General features: G+C 34.6%; 2 protein-coding genes across 3 annotated transcripts; one reads left to right on the top strand and one right to left on the bottom strand.

Annotated features, from left to right (window-relative positions):
* Positions 1-576: 576 nt before the first annotated feature.
* LOC141906528 (UPF0462 protein C4orf33 homolog) lies at positions 577-3,067 on the bottom strand. Its single transcript, XM_074795859.1, has 6 exons — positions 2,945-3,067; positions 2,512-2,708; positions 2,347-2,404; positions 2,213-2,264; positions 1,904-2,094; positions 577-1,666 (listed from the first exon to the last, which is right to left on the bottom strand). The coding sequence occupies exons 1-6, from the start codon at positions 2,950-2,952 to the stop codon at positions 1,576-1,578; spliced, it is 597 nt and encodes a 198-aa protein (XP_074651960.1). The 5' UTR covers positions 2,953-3,067; the 3' UTR covers positions 577-1,575.
* A 112-nt stretch (positions 3,068-3,179) lies between these two features.
* Positions 3,180-16,921, top strand: LOC141906507 (uncharacterized). Of its 2 annotated transcripts, XM_074795834.1 has the most exons (9): positions 3,180-3,288; positions 5,663-5,765; positions 5,982-6,195; positions 6,600-6,756; positions 12,715-12,843; positions 12,931-13,060; positions 13,209-13,330; positions 13,824-14,663; positions 15,142-16,921. In XM_074795834.1, the coding sequence occupies exons 2-9, from the start codon at positions 5,690-5,692 to the stop codon at positions 15,256-15,258; spliced, it is 1,785 nt and encodes a 594-aa protein (XP_074651935.1). In that variant the 5' UTR covers positions 3,180-3,288; positions 5,663-5,689; the 3' UTR covers positions 15,259-16,921. The 2 variants fall into 2 exon arrangements, with proteins under 2 accessions (XP_074651935.1, XP_074651934.1); XM_074795833.1 differs by lacking the exons at positions 3,180-3,288; positions 5,663-5,765; positions 5,982-6,195; positions 6,600-6,756 and adding an exon at positions 7,420-8,233.
* The last annotated feature ends 168 nt before the right edge of the window (positions 16,922-17,089 follow it).

Here is a 17,089-nt window from a genome sequence, read left to right as displayed (position 1 = left end):
TGATCAATTTTTTAGGTAGGTACCGCTAATTCTCCGATCTAATTAATCGAACGGAAATTACCTGAACGTGTTTTTCACAGTCTCTGGCCCGAAGTTCATGATTACAATTTTAAAAATCTATTTCCTGTGTCCGTCTGCGGCGCGAGGAGAGACAGACGACGTCAACCCGTCTGCTTAAACCGACGACGACGACGATGGATGTAGAATCTGTTACCATGGTAACAGTTAACCGATATAGAGTATTATAACGATGGCGTGGAGACATCATCTCACTGATTTACCGCTAATCATTGTGAGTAGCAGCGAGTTAAAACTCGCGTGAAAACTAGAGTGGAGTTTATAGATTCAAACACTGCCTCGTTGATATTCTAAATCGAAAACAATGAGCGCAGATTACGACTGTCTTAGATTACCAGTCTCTCACTCACACCGAGTACAATGAGTAATCTGTGTGTGTCTGTCTGTGTGTCTATTTGACTCCACCCAAATATCAATAATGATATTTATATTCATCACTTAATCGAAATACTGAACAAATCGAATGAATTGACAACATTTCCAAATAGATTATGGATTCATTTTATTGTGAAGAATGCATAAACCGGCACTAGCAATGAGGGTCTTACTGAAATAATAATTCTTCAGTAAATATTATGATGAATTTCGGGACCCGGTTCCACAGTTTTGAGTTAAGATAAGTTCATTATTTTCATTAACTCTGAACTCACAACTGTGGAATTGGATCGAATTGATATTGATTTGTCCAGAAAAGAGACAGATTTATTAAAATGTCGTGCACCTGATCCCAGGATTTGATATTGATAAAAGCTGCTAGACTTTTCACGAAATTCATCTATTTTATTTTACCATTCGGTGGTCACCCTGATTATGCCCGGGAATGAGCTCGTCATTTATGAATTTTTGATTTCATATGGAAAATGAATGAAAATCCTGGGAATATCAACCAAACCATCTGATGTTTATGTGTTAATAATTCATCTTTCAAACGGCAGCAAATTTAGATTACGTAAGAATATGAAATAATATGATTATTAGTGCATGAAGTGATGCACATGTCTCCCATTAGTCAGTAAAACTAGGAAATTTATTACTCTCTTGATAATTGATCAAATCTATTTATTCCGGTATGAAAAATAACTTGCTACAGTTCTGGAAATATTTAACAAATATTTTGTAAATTATGTCTGACAAGTCGTGGTAATTAGCACCGGTATTTTACAGTGTCCTAGAAAACTGACGGTAAACAGTGATTAGTGTTCGTATTATCTCCCAGATGGCAGCACATCCCGATTCTTTACGCAAGATGTGGTTATTCAACGATATTATACAAGACATTCTTATTCGACTAGAAATACACTTCCAAACAAGGACACAGCTGAAAAGTTCAAGGACTCATTAAAGAGCAATAGAACATCGGATAAAACGATTTATCGGATACTAGAAACAAATTTTCTGGTCCCCTGAAGTTTGTTGTAATGAGCTTCCACTGTTATTAATATCCTTCACTTGAATGTCCTCATTTCCTTATTAGTCGATCATTCATTGATGAATTAACTATGTTATATTCTTCCAGTAGTCTGATCGGTTTTGTGTCGAAGGCACCAAATTCTTAAAGTCTATAGACTGGAAATATTCTAACCGATGACTGAAATAAAAAATAAGAAACAAAATATCAGCAGGAGCCAGTCCTAACCATAGTTCACGGTTTGAATTTGATTCACCATTATGGAAATTCAAACTTAACCGTTTTAGGCTGAAACTGGACTTAAGAGTGAAACTTAACATTTGTTGGTCCAGCTCTATTTTTGAATTTTCACAATTCAATTTACTGATTATAATTCATGATTTGGATAAGTTTTCAACGTAATAATGATCTACTTACAAATCTGGCTGTGAAAATAGATCCTTCGGTACCGGATACAACGCTTCATATTGTCTGTTATTTCCACTACCGTAAATCGCGTACGCATTTAACTTGCTGACGTTGGGTGGAAAATAATCAGCTGGTAAAACAGCTTCACCGGACCACTGAGTACCATCTATCCGAGCGGTGTACTTTAAACTGAGCTGATCCTGAAATTAAATCAGTGTCAAACACTAAAAATCAGGATCCACTCAAATTGTAATCAAGAAATGTGGAACCATATCCCAACTTGATAATGTGGACTACAAATGAGAAAAAATTCTTTACCTTAAAACATTTTCTGCATCCATTCAGTAACAGCACTAGATGTTGCCCGTGTCTACAACAACAAAAACGGCTTATAGTATTCATTCATTTACTTGGAAGAAATGAGGTTTTCTCTGACAATGTCGTAAACTTACGGAGAAAGTTCAACTTCCAAATATTTTTCATCATCTCCGAGGAAAAATACTTCAACAACTGAAATCGAAATGAAGAAAAAATGAATATCTTTTCCTGAATAATTGAAGTAGATATTGCATACTGTACCGGTAGTTGATTATTGGTCAAGTGGTCTAATATGATACCTTCATAATCCCAGAGCTGTGGGAAAGGTTCTCCCGGTTCACCATCAGGTCTGGCGGGATCATCGAAGAAAGGAGCTGTGATTTTAATGATCAGCGAACCACTGTTGTTATCTGTCGAAGGTTCTAATGATATTTCAACTCGTTTATCGTGATTAACATCTGTAGAATCCCACTGTTTATCAATTGTAAACTTAAAACTGAAAAGGAAATTATCATTTCCATAATTTCTTACTATTCAAATATACCATTAATCATTTCTTTCGGCAAAACATTAAATAAACATTCAGCGGAGATGAATGCGTTAATTCTGAAAAATAAAATTGATTGAGCGTTTAATTGAAACGGCAGTAAAATGCATTGAATTGAATTGGTCGATATTTTTTGTAATTCTACATCAATTAGAGGAATATAAACATCAATCTATTTTTGCTACCTGCTCATTGTGTGTTTATTTTAACAGGGGCGATGGTTAAAACGCTTGTCAATCGATTTTAAGTCTAAAAAAGAAGTTTAGAGATAATTTTCTTCTTTTCTACGCAAACACGGAAGTAAATTTAGCTATGACTAAAGGTAGTACGTCGGTGGCCGTTTTCGCTATCTTACTCAGCGTGGAATCGAAAGTGACGTGCGCCGAATCAGGGTCAGGGTTATGCGATTTAATATCGATTCGTGTGCATAGAAATGTCAAAACAAACGAACAGATGATTATTTTTTGAATAATGATGGGTCTAACATTAACAGGATCGCACGCGAGAATTACATGTGAAATAAATACAGGTATAGAAACCAAGAAATTAACAACTTGACAAACAATTATTTTCAGGGTTTTAATTTAAAGTGACTTACTACCAATCATTCAATGGTTCATTGATTGATAGACTAAATGGTTGTTTGTCCGTGCGTGCGTTGAAGCACGGACCTAGGTTCAGCCATGGGGAAAACTTTCATTCAATTTAACCATGAATGGGCTCCTCTTGAATATATAGATAATTCTGCATTCCTAAAACGTAGTCCAAAAATTTAGATCTAACAGGTGGATTGCTTCCAAAGTGTTTCTATCCTAGACAGTATTTAACAGCTCAAGCCCTAAACTGCTGAATGCTGAAATAAAACCCTTAGTCCTGATTGTCATCAATGATACCCGAATGACACACATTTTTAATGTATTTTCGTTGTGTATATCATTTAGGGTGTGAACTTACATTGAACTAATGAAACAATGACTGGCTGTATTTTTTAAATTTATTTGTGCTGGGTATATAGATATGTGCTGTTGTGCAGTGGAGTTATTTTGAATATTGGATAGATATGAATTTATTTCAAACACTCTTAACACAGTATATCAGTAAGGATTTGACACACTTTTAGAACCAGGTAGATCTTTTGACGTCAGTAATAAGTGTATAATGATAATGATAATAGTAATAATATTTATTCCATCATCAATTAGGCCTAAAGAGAATATTAAATCACAAATGGAATAGGGCCTACATGGAACTTACAAAATTAGTAAATTGATGACATATGTTTAATTTCAATTAATTGGAACATAGTTTGTAATTAACAATTTACCTAAAACCTAAATGAACATGAACTGTTCATATAGGCCTTCTATAAATGATCAGATTCGCTCTTAGTCAAATCTTTTGGTAGCAGGACCTACTGTGAATGTGAGGAAGGTTATGATTTTCATGGGCCCCGTTTGTTCGTAAATGAAACATTATTCTGGATAGTATTGTTATAATCTATTTGAAGATTTTTAATAAGTAAGAATAGAATATGAATAGGTGTTATCGTAACCTGATACTGCAGCGTGTTATTCAATACAGTATCGTGTTATTCAATACAGTATCTACAGTAATATGTCATGTTTATAATGAACAGTACTGGGTCTATAGTGTAACAGTGTCTCGTACACAGTGATATTCAATTAATTTTTATCACGCAATCTCAATGTTCAGTGAATTCCTAGCAACAACTCACTCCTGTGCGTGGATGTGTGACTGCGTGTAAAATCATGTCTTATTAATACATTCACTGCAACGGTCACTGCTGGTTGCTACAGGTAAATAACCTCATCTATTGCGTAGCTAGAAAATTCATCATTGAAACTATTGGCACTGAACTTTGAAATGAACTTTTTCTTTCTCACATTTTTTGACTGATTAATTTTTTGCTATTCATATTTTCATCAACGATATTAAACCATTAGCATATTTTTGAGGGCTCTTTGATATTTGTCTTACATACAGAATAATAATCAATTCATGATTCTCCAGACATAAAACATGGCACAGTTTTTATTGTAAAGTCCTGTTTGACAGTTGACGTATATTAGAAATAGCGGGGGTTTATTTATTGTATTCATGACTTTCTGAAATTGTTTCGACAGGAGTTCAGTATTATGTGTGAATTCATGCTGATGTAGTTTCAGGGATGAATGAATTACTTTTCACTGGAAAAAACAGTTTTAATCAGGTATTATTTGTTTATAGGTAACCAGGTCTACTACAATCTGTCTGTTCCTGTACTTTTTAAAACAAATGTAGACTAGATAAAGGTTGTTGTGTATGGACTATAGAAACGTATCCTTGAAAAAAGCAAAATCTGATATTTGACTGAAAATCTTTCTCGAAATTCAAAATGTATATTGGGACCTAACATTTGGCTGTTTTCTAACAGCCATCATTGAATGCAATGATGACCATTTATAAGTTGATTATTCAAGCTTTTGAATTTTAAGTGTTTAATTGTCAGATTTCGCTTCAATGAAATAATCTGCACCAAACTGTATATAATTCTGTGACCTGAGTTTTGTATTTCATGTGGTTGTAATTAATTATACCTATGAAAATCTACAAGCTTCTTATAATACGCTATTCAAACTAGAATAAAGATCTAATGTGTTAGGAAAATAACCGAGACAAGAGCCGTCAAATTGACACCATTTTAAATATCCAGAGAATGTTAAATCTATAGTAATTTCTGAAAGAATTTAATCTTGACCTATTATAGAATTACTATATATTCAGTAAGTTGTCGGGAGGCATTCAGCTTAGATCTGCTGTCAATTCTCTGGAAGGAATTGCCTGAAATATTTAGATAAATGCAAAATTATCTATAAATAGTGGGGATTTTTATGTATTTTTAGAAATCGTTTAAATGTAAATAAGGAAAAATGAAAGACAAATTAAGAGTTACGACATCGACGTCATCAGCATCGTCTGCTGATATGATCACGTATGATCAAGAAGGTATGTGTTAGAATATACGAATTAGATGATCATTTTGATTGTGATTGAGAAATTTGCATCTTGTCATTTATTTTAAGTAGCGAGAAATAAACAGATGAATGTATTAAAATTCTATGTTGATGCGAACTTTTATCCGGCCGCGCTGATAATTCTCCTTGTTATCTTTGCATAATGATCTAAATTTCTTTTGGTTTCAACTTTTTTGTTGTTTTTCAGAAGTGGGCGTTCACGAGAAAAGAAAGAAATTTAAAGGATTACGAGGATTACGTCGTTTATTCACGTTTCGTGGTCGTAAATCCCGTTTGCCGAGTAAAGATGATCCGGCGAACGAATCATCACAAATCGTTCCGGTATCCGTCCGTCCGAAATCAACATCGGATCTCATTAAACACGACGATCATAAACAACATTCATTTAAACCATTTTCAAGGTACGAAAACTATTCAAATATTGCTCTATTTTATAATAAACTGAAATCCTATTGTTAAAATGTTAAGATAAAAACTGAAAGTTAATTGATTATTTCGGTTGAAAGATCATTTATTAGCATAGATTTACAGCAGAACCAACACAAACTTCAACAAACTTCAGGAGACCAGAAAATCTGTGCGTTGTCACTATGAAAGAGAATCTGCTTAGATCGGTCATTTTGAATGGTCCTCTGTGTATGAAGTAACTTAAACACTTTCAGTTTGACCCCTGGCTTGCAATTGTATAGTGGCGCACCATAAAGCGTAATGGCAACATGCAGACTCACCCTCAGCCCTCCGGAAAAGAGCTTTCCCATTTTCTAGTTAGTTCATATAAACTAATATGAAATGTTTTTTAATTTAGATTACGTAAATCGAGTAAGAAGCAGCCTACACGGTGTATGTCAGCTGATAGTGTATTTGTATCTACTGCTGCTCAGGTTTCTAACGATCCCGCCGTCATCAATAAACCTAATGAAACTTCTGTCTCAATGGAAACCGTCCATATTCGAACATTCCAGGTTGGTTTTTAATGTGTCTATTTCGAGACATTGTTTTCAGATTCAATGTACGCGAGATTGATGATCTTAACGTTGGTTGTCATAGTTTTCGCGTCAAACGTTAAGCGATATTTCAGGGGAAGTTTTGCTAATCGAAGGTATCTATGATAGACCTGGTTCAATCTCCGGGTTCTTTATAACGTCAATAACATCTCATCGATGAATATTCAGCTGATTTTCAATGAGATGACGATAGACGCCTCTTTAATGACACTGATTTGTCTGAGCTTCAGTCTCCGTTGAAATGAAGAGGTCAATAGTTACGTTCAAACAATAAACTGGTGTTTTACATGACATTAACAGCACTCCACATATTGATATTTTTCCTATGATTCTGAATTTAATGAGAGAGTTAGAGAGAGAGAGAGGGGACGTAAGGGCAGATAGATATTTTGTCTAGACATTCGATGAGAATCTGAGTCATCTTACAAGTTTTCTATATCATAACTTATAGATATCTAAATTCTCTAAATCATGATGAACTAAACATCGATGATGTTTATTGAGTTCAATCGTAGTTTGTATATTAGATTCTGTGTAAATTGTTTGGACGCATAGTTTAACATTCAGGAAGTGATTCGAGGAATTTGATAATATTCGCCACACGGTGTTGGGATAGTTTATATCTGGTACAGCAGCAGCAGCAGTAAGGATGCTGTCATATTTCATCCCGTTTTTATCCTTATTCGTTAATTACGCAAAGAAAACTTCAGCGATTGTTGAGAGTTGTTGAGTTTGATTCAGTGGAAACACAACATATTAATCACTGATCTCTCAATATAACAAAAACTACAGTGAACATTTCTATGGATATGACTGAACGTCATTCCTACAGATGAGGAATTGAGAAACTTTCGAGTTAATGAATGTATGTTTAAACCTTTATCAGGATTAAACATCAAATCGATTTTGGGATTACAGTATTGGATACACATATATTGACATTTTAAGCTGCGTTTAAAAACATCTCTCGTTCACAATGGGCTGCTTATGGTCATCGAAACCGAACCAATACATTCAGGTTCAACAAACTGAATTTCAAGCAACTGGCGTTCAGATTGACGAAGTCCAAGAGACTGAGGTTTTAGAAACAGTGGTCTGTGAAACTGAAGTTCTAGAGAATGAGGTTCAAGAAAAGGTTCGAGGAACTGAGCTTCAACAAACTGGACTTCAGCGAACTGAAGTTCAGGAATCTAAAACTCTAGAAACTGAAGTTCACGAATCTAAAGTTCTGGAAAATGAAGTTCATGAATCTAAAGTTCTAGAAAATGAAGTTCACGAATCTAAATTTCTAGAAAATGAAGTTCACGAATCTAAAGTTCTAGAAACTGAAGTTCACGAATCTAAAGTTCTAGAAACTGAAGTTCACGAATCTAAAGTTCTAGAAACAGAAGTTCTAGAAACTAAGGTTCAGGAAAATGCAGTACAGGGAACTGAGGTAAGAAGTTTTACAGAATATGTAGTAAGTGATAAATTCTTCAGAACTAGACATCTATTGGTTTATAGAATTGAATGTTCATATCATATCAAATCTGAATTAACATCTATGAAGTTTATATTGTGATATGGTATTCATGTAGAACGAGCAAAAAGAATTTAAAAGCTTATACCTGAACTCGGTAATCTGTTGTGCTGAATTTGGTCGTAAATTATTTTTCAAAGATAATTTGTTATGAATATAGGTAGACTGTTCTACTGCCGCTGCTGCTGCTGCTGCTGCTACTGTGAGGCTGGCTGTTATTACTGCTGTAATTATTGTGACAAATCACAGTAAATAAGATTCATGTTAAATATAGATATTATAGGTTAATTATAGAGACTTGACCCAAAATGTCGACATGTCTGACGACGACTACGACAGACGTGTATTTGAATATATTTACTTATCATTTATATGTTTGATATGCAATGTACACACACACACAGGCAATATGAATTCTATACCAGAATTTCAAGTGAGTTGAGTTTTAAGGGTTTAATTGCAAATAATTCTGACACATTTATGATGATTGTTTTTCTAGTATACCGGTTTAACCCAGAGATGAATATTAGATGCAAAAGGCATTGAATTTTGTACAATGGAATTTGTTATTCATTAGATTGTTTATTCAGAGCTACATCTAGACTGCAGCGGTACTTATACTCAAATGGATAAAGTCATCCACAATTCAATATTTGATATATTTCAGCTGGAGTAGAAATTTCTAGAATGTGTATTGAAAATTATGTGGTGATATTGATGATACAAGATGATCTTTGTCCAATTCATCATCACATACCTCACAATCTTATTTCATTTCATTTTATTGTAACTTTGTCCAACTTTGTACAAAGTATAGTGGATCATGTAACACAAAATATGATAGCTGTAATAATGATGATGTAGTGATTTTGTGGTATAGTCGGATACAGAGGTTCAAAAGCTTCTTTCAGGAATTTACGTAGTTTGACCGTATCGAGTATATAAGGTTTGATACAGTGACTGGGTCTAGTTAAACAGAAATATGGTATATCATGAATAGATTTTACTAATCTAGCTGTGAGCTCGTTCTGTCTATTGCTGCATTTGAAATCCTTATTCATTTCACAGGTCAAATCTTTACATAGATTAAACTCGAGTTGATTCCGCTATTTGCTTCAGGCAATATTAACAAGTACAGATGTATGATTGAACTTTGTCTTGATTCAAAATGCCGTTTTTAAAGAGGAAAAATCAATTCAATGCGGTGAATCTTTCATTCAAAGCAAAAGTGTTTTTGTTTTCAATAACAGTTTCGGCTGTGTCAGTTTTAAGGTCTTCGACAGTTCAGGGACAAACAACAATAGTACGTACAATCTTACAGCTTGGAGTAGTACTCCTAGGTAGGCCTACAATATATATTCAATAATTTTCAGTAGAAGTTATTTTACAAATCAATGATTTATGAGTAGGAAGATTTCTTATTAAAAGGAGTATTTGGATTCAGAATTATAAAGTGTTTTTATCATCAGTCCTTTTTTAGTCGTAATTTCATGATTGGAGAAAATGAAAACTTTAAGAAGTGTTACTATCCATCTTTTGTTTACCAGACTTCAAGTATTTTAAGTACATTTATTCAGAGACAGTCAAAATAAACTCATAATCGATCGAATTTCATATAGTTATATAAATTTAGTAATCACTCGACCCTGGGTGTGGCGTCTTTTCATTTAACGGCAGTTTTGTTTCTATGGTAACCACGTGTCACATGATAATCGCTAGTGTTGGTTGCGTGCGTTATAAGGAAACAGAACGCTGAGAAAAACAAGTCGTTTTAACTCATCAAATTCAGGATATATTCTATATAGCGGTGTGGGATATATATATGTATTTCAGTAGATGAAGTTTTCATATTGTTCATTATCTGATAAAGCAGGTATGTACACTGATAACATTCTACTATATTTGATAATCTATTGCAGAAAACCCACAAATTGAAAAACAGGAAAGTTTTAGTCAGTTTTAAATGGAATTAGATTATGCTGTTTTATGTTGTTGATCCAGTTGTTTAGATACTATATTCCGTGTTAGAACTAATTTCAGGGAAGTATTTGTATTTAGTCAGAGGTTGAATATCTGTATATTATCAGACTAGGGAAAATAAAGAAATAATATACATTCTTATCTTATCTCAACAGTGTGATTGTTATATATCGAATAAAATTCTCTATTTTGAATAAACTTTATCTTTGATCAATATTGTAGAACTGACATTAAGCGCTAAGCGTGATCATTTTTAACATTACTGATTGATTGGTAAATATTATTCTCTCAAAAAAACATCCTGTTCGTTTCGATGCGTTAGTTTAGAAAATGATCATCAGGAAATTCCAGACATTTCTCTGAAGTCTGTTCAATATATTTGTATATAACGTCTGTTGTATGACTACAGTCTATCAGTGACAGATGCCACCCAACCCCCAGACAACTAAAGCTTCAATTCCATGAATTCAAATGCTTCGGGCTGTTGATAATTCTTTTTTCACTGAAAACCGACAAAAAGCCCTTGTTTTTTTTTACAGCAGTTTCGCAGCATCATCGAATTTGTCACAATACTCTTTGTTCTTTTGTGCTCCTTATAAACGACTATCCGCGACTATCTTTGTTTCTATGACTACATGCTTTGTTTCTATGAGGAATCTCTTTGTTTCTATGGAGATGATGATGATGATGATGCAATCGTCTGGATAATTTCACGTGCGATGTTGTTAGGTCATTGTTGTCTTTGTGGTGGCGCAGTTTGAAATATGTATAAAACTGTCAATCATTTGTCAGAGAAAACACTTCCAACTTTCTCTTCAGGGATTCATACCATCGTGATAATGATGACAAGAAGCCAGCGATGGATTACTGTAAATTGTCTGTCATTCAGAATGCTTTTAGTTTATTATATGCTGCTACAATACTGTGAAAAGTAGTTTCTACATGGCTAAAATTGGATCTCATTTCGTCTGAAATGAATGATTGTTATGGTATATTTCTCTGAATGGATTTTATTTCTACTGCTGCTGCTGCTGCTGCTGCTGCTGCAACCGGTGCTGCTGCTGGTGCTGGTGTTTTAATGTGTATCTCAGGGATGAGTGAAAACTGCTGTTCATGGTTCATTGATCAATGACTAATATTTCTATGCATAAAAGAAAATATTCTCTCTCGATAAAACACCGGCTCTCTTCCCCCAACTCTTCTCATTCATCTTGTCTATGCCTCTCTCCCTCTCTTCTCTCTCTTCTCTGTTCTCTCTCTGCCTCTCTTCGTTCCCTCCCTGCCTCTCTCTCCTCTCTTCTCACCCAACCGTGCACAATTTCCATCATCAAACATCAAACATCATTCATCAATTTATCGTTGAATTATTTTCATCAGTTTTTCATCAATTTTCAATCAGTCTTTCATTTTTCATTAGTGTCTCATCACATCTACGAGCGTCATTAGCGTATAATCACATCTACAAGCTTCATTACGAGTTTCTAGGCTGATAATTATAGATATTCTTTAGTTTCTGAAGCCCCCTGGTCGATCACTGCGTAAATCGCGCTGTCACTGTTACTGTGAGGGAAATAAGCTGAAATGTCACTGCTGATTATTCTATAGAAAGAATACACTTAAAGTGGATGAATCTGCTGTTTATTTCAGGTATAATTTGATCAGTTTTCAGCAGTCACACTGAACTGTCATTCTAATCATGTAGTTTTTACAGATTATTTGCACGTGACATGTTAAACTATAAAACAGCTTCAGTTTGTTATTGGAATGTATTCCACTGCTCTCTATTCTCCAGCGCTGTTCATGTATTTCTATATACACCGATACCGATCAATAGAATTATTGATTATTGATCGAACAAAAACAACAGCAGATGACATTAAAAAGATTATCATCCGATTAATGCTTAATACACGGTTAATCTATATACAAACATCGGGACACATTCCATTCGCTTGCCGCAGTAACATTTTCAATTGATTAGGGTATACTAATGTGAAATGATGATGGTTTCATGTGAGCCTTTCATATATATGTGTGTGTGTGTTATAGATATTTTAATATGTAGCTTCTCCTTATTAATTAGATACACAGTGAAACTCGCTGCTTAAGTCATTGTAGTCGGGACTAGCAATCGTTATGTTGACAATTTACGTTTAGTAAATTAGATTGGAAATACAAATAGGGAATTTTAAATAGACACGATTTCAGTGACGACTTTTCGAAATGCCAACTCTGTCTTTGTCGAGTTGGACGGTAGATATCAGAATCGGTTGAATAGATCGCGGTTAAGTTTGAACTGTAGGATTGATCGCTATAAATTGATACGCAAATTGTAGGACTGAAAATAGTGACGACTGAAGCAATGTATGTGACGATAATCCATCAGTTGATGAGTTTGTTTTTGGTTCTATTTCTAGGATGAATTATTCAAGAAGATTAAGAATCGAAACAGTTCACAGTCTGAAGAGGATGATGGTTATCCGCAAAGTCCAACGTCGAGTACCCCTACAGCTGATAACAGTTACATCGAACACGCTATAACCATGGTACAGTCAACCTTACTAATTCCTATATACTCATACTTACCACGGTATACGCAAAGTTTACACGGTTTTTCTTTCTTTCAATTACAGTCAAGACGAAATGAATCTGGTTGTGAAAGTTTGAATAGTGTAAATAGTTCAGAGATGGAATACGATTTAACTAGTCGACAACAATCAGGATTCAACCGCAAATCTAAATCTCAATCTATGTCTTCTGTCGGTGAGTTTTGAACTTCTATGGCACGAGATATCATTCTGACTTCGAGATATCATTCTGGACCCAGCAGCCCGTTGCTCAGTCAAGATTTAGATGATTTAAGAACGTATGGGTCTTATGAGTAACATTGATTTTGTTTTATCGATTATAGATTCGTCAGATTTTGAAGGCATCGAACTTTCAGAAAGTTTGGATAGTTCAATACTCAGACATAAAATACAAGTTCGACCGAAATCACGTCGTAAATCGAGTAACATGAGAAGAGCAGCTTCTGTAAGTATTGTTCACTTGTGTAAACAGGAAGCGATCTAGGGGGTGATTCGAGAGCGTCGGACTCCAGCCTTCCCATTGAGCTCATTGCCCTATTTGTCATGATGACAGTGATATGCGAGACTCATCCTCTCAGAAATTTTATCGTTTTTTTAATGTTTTTCTGCAAAGATTTCAAACACTGAGGCGGCGGAATCCCGCTTGCAGCCTTCGACACGACTGCTTTATACCCAGAAGACCCTCGCCATCCAATATTCCTAGATCCCGTAGCTGCCCAAAGATCCTAACTATAAAATATACGGTTGCTGTTATTACTCAGTAAATTGTCTCAACTCTAGTCTGGTTCAGTCAGTCTCGGATCATGTTTGAAAAATCTTATACTATTATGATTTCCAGTGCATCAAGCAGTGATACTTATCAGAAATTTATAATTTTATAATGCATATTTTTTCTTTAATCAGAGAGATTTGTTAAATGTCTAAACTCTATTTTTCAGTTGTCTCAATCTAATTTGGATACATTAGATGAAGAGACTGGGAGCGCGACGGTGACATCAACGGCTAAAATAACACAAGACGCTTCACTGGATGACAGTGTATTCATGAGTAGATCACTGGAGGAAAAGAGAAATCCTGAGGATGAGAAAACAATGACAACGACTCCTCCTCCTCCTCCTGCCGCGAGAGAATCTGTGGAAAAAATGGATGAATCAAATAACAACAAAAACACGGAGAAAATAGCGAAAAATCACAATCAGTTCGTGAAAGCTACGGACAATAAAATAGAGACCGATTCCGAGTCCGTCATCGATGAGCCTAAACGACCGATACGTAAAATTGGGTTACCCGCTTGTTTTCAGCAAGAACGTCAAATAGCGGCTCAACCGATCGAAAAGCCTCGATCTAAAACTGTACCGGTAAACCCAGACGTCGAACCGGAACTGACTGATAGACCTAAGAGTTTCTCCGGACCTGCAACCGCCGCGGCGCCCCCTGTCGTTAAATCATCACCGACGAATCAAATCGATAATAAACCGACGACGACGAAATCATCGTTCAGCGTCGAATCGGGAAATAATAACAACAATGAACCGTCGTGGATCGCGCTCGCTCGTAAAAAACAACCCAGCACCAATAGACGAGATGAGATGATAACGGATTCTTTACAGAACGAACCGAAATTAGAGAATACAGCAGCTACTGCAGCTACCGCAGCTACCGTAGCTCCTCCAGCTGTGAAAGTATCCACGGCAAAATTAGCAGCAAAATTTCAAATGATGTCGACAACCAATCAACCAGCGGCAGCTGTAGTGACGAGAAGAGACGACAAGAAAGAGGTTCGTATTTATTTTCATAAAAAAGAAACGTTTTTAAATGACAATTACCTGGATAAGTTTGATTATTGAAGTAACAACCATTTTAGGTTAAACCCCACGACCCGACCGATTCCAAACTTATGAGTCTGGATTTGACCTCATTGAACTAATTTTAACTCACAACTGCAGAACTGAATTTTGGGCCCCGTTGCATAGTTGAGATTCAAGTCCAAAAGTGATCTTAAAGACTGGTCTCAAATTGTTAGATTGAATATAGAACTAAAATTTTCTTTAAATCTAGTGTAAGGCATGAACTATGGCTGTGTAACTGGATCCTTGACCAGTTCTATAGTTGTAGGTTACTCAACAGTTGAAATCAGTTCATTTCCAGTTTTTTAGCTCCAAGAGTCAAATCTGGACTGCAGGGTCCTGATAACTGTAATATTCACGCACGTGCTGAAATTCTCATATCGTGTCTTTATGTATTTTTTAATTTCAGATTTCATCGGTACCGAAACCTATTCCCAGTAACCTGGAACCCACTGATTCATCTTCATGTAACAATCGTAAAGTTCTGGATTTAGTGAAAAACTATCAGAAATTACAAGTGAACTGAAGGCGACGTATTAAAGTCTGAATTCGCGGAAATACAACTATTTGTGCCCTTAATTTATACGAACTATTGCTGCAATGAAGTGCACTTTTCATTAATTTGCCTTTTATCGTTTTACAGTGAGATACTCTTTCAAGTTAATTAAAGTGATTGTTTATTATCTTCGCTATAAACTAAATTATTTTAACTAATCCATTGTCATTATTATTGATACATTCGTAATCATTTATTTAATCTAGACAATTCAAATCATTGAAAAATGTATGATGTTTTGTTTAACACTGTATTAATGATATATTCTGATTCTAATTCTCATCCAGTTTTTTTGTAATATTTAAATGTCTTTTCTTAGTTATGTTTTAAATTCTAGGAACCATTTCAATCTATAAAGCTATTCATATTTCAAACAGTCTATAACTAAAGTATTGGTTGTAATTTCTAGGATTATTTCTTGGATACGATGGAATTTTCCATCCTAATTTATTCAGATGAATAGGTATTGATTAGATAGAAACATAACCGAGATGTTCTTACATACATGAATGAATTTTTGTTCTTTTCACTTGGGGATACATATTTCACCCTGTTATATTGATAAAGTTGTGATAGAAAACGCTGATCCAAATGCGTTTGAATTGTAAATGAAATGTATGATTGTAAATAGCTATATTTATTTTATGTTGTAAGACGAAGTGCCTGGTTTTATCAGAAATCCTTTCACCCACTTTCACAGATTCCACCAAAATATTTCTTTATGAGCATAATTTCATTGCAATGAGATATCAGAAATGTGATGTATGATTTCAAAGTTTGTTCAATAGGTGACGCAATAGGCAGCAGGGGTTAAAATACCCGTCATTCTTTCCTATTATAGATACATGATTAGATTTTTACCTTCTGAAAAATGGAATTAGTTGATCGGTTCATCTTTACAAACAGACAAGGGTAATATTTCATAAAAACTCAAAATTTTTGCTTTAATTGCTGTTGGTTGCTTCATATTTTCAATTGGGATTACAATTCAAACTTAACAGCTTTAAGCTTTATCGTTTTAATGAAACTGAACCCAGTTGAACTTTACTAGTTACAGATAAACAATAGACTGCAGAAGTGAATATGTCTTATAACGCTAATTCCTGTGTATATAACTAAATTATTACCCGACACAGACTTTAAGAAAAATGGCTTTGTGTGAATTATTACAAACATTTCAATGAAATTTGTATGTAACACATTTTTCTGTAGTGAATTGAATACATTTAACTGGAAAAAAGGTGCTTTTTTGTAAAATATATGGTTTTTGTAGCATAGTGTAAATAGTAAAAGGGTGTCTTCGATACAGGAAACATCCTGTGAAGGTTCACAAGAAAATGAAACAAGTTCGAAAGAAAGATTAGAAAAATCCATGTAAATATTAGAGATTTCAGTTATTTTATAAAGATTCTGGATCACTTTATTGTAATATAACAATTCGATGTGTCTCATCAGGTCCACCATAGATATTGTGATATATTTGGGCATTTTTCACGATCGTATGAAATGAAACAGTGATATCGGTAAGGCCTCAGTATGATCAGGATTTATTATTTGAAGGATGAACTATGGATACTTGTGGCTTTGTAAAATTGCATGTAATAAAATTCACTGTTAATTGTAAGAAAAAATTTAGTGTACGTTTTATGCTATCGTGGTTTGTATTAATGCAATCTATATGCTGCTTATACATCGACGACGTTCTTCAAGTTTCGTCCACACTTCACTTGTGACTTGGAGATATATTTTCAATTGGAAAGGATTTTATCGGCACATTTCACATGTGTTGAGGAGGACATCA

This window comes from Tubulanus polymorphus, chromosome 5, assembly GCF_964204645.1.
Source record: "Tubulanus polymorphus chromosome 5, tnTubPoly1.2, whole genome shotgun sequence".
NCBI classification, from domain to species: domain Eukaryota; kingdom Metazoa; phylum Nemertea; class Palaeonemertea; order Tubulaniformes; family Tubulanidae; genus Tubulanus; species Tubulanus polymorphus.
The sequence above is the reverse complement of the archived record's forward strand: the minus strand, read 5'-3'. Positions and strand labels throughout refer to the sequence as shown.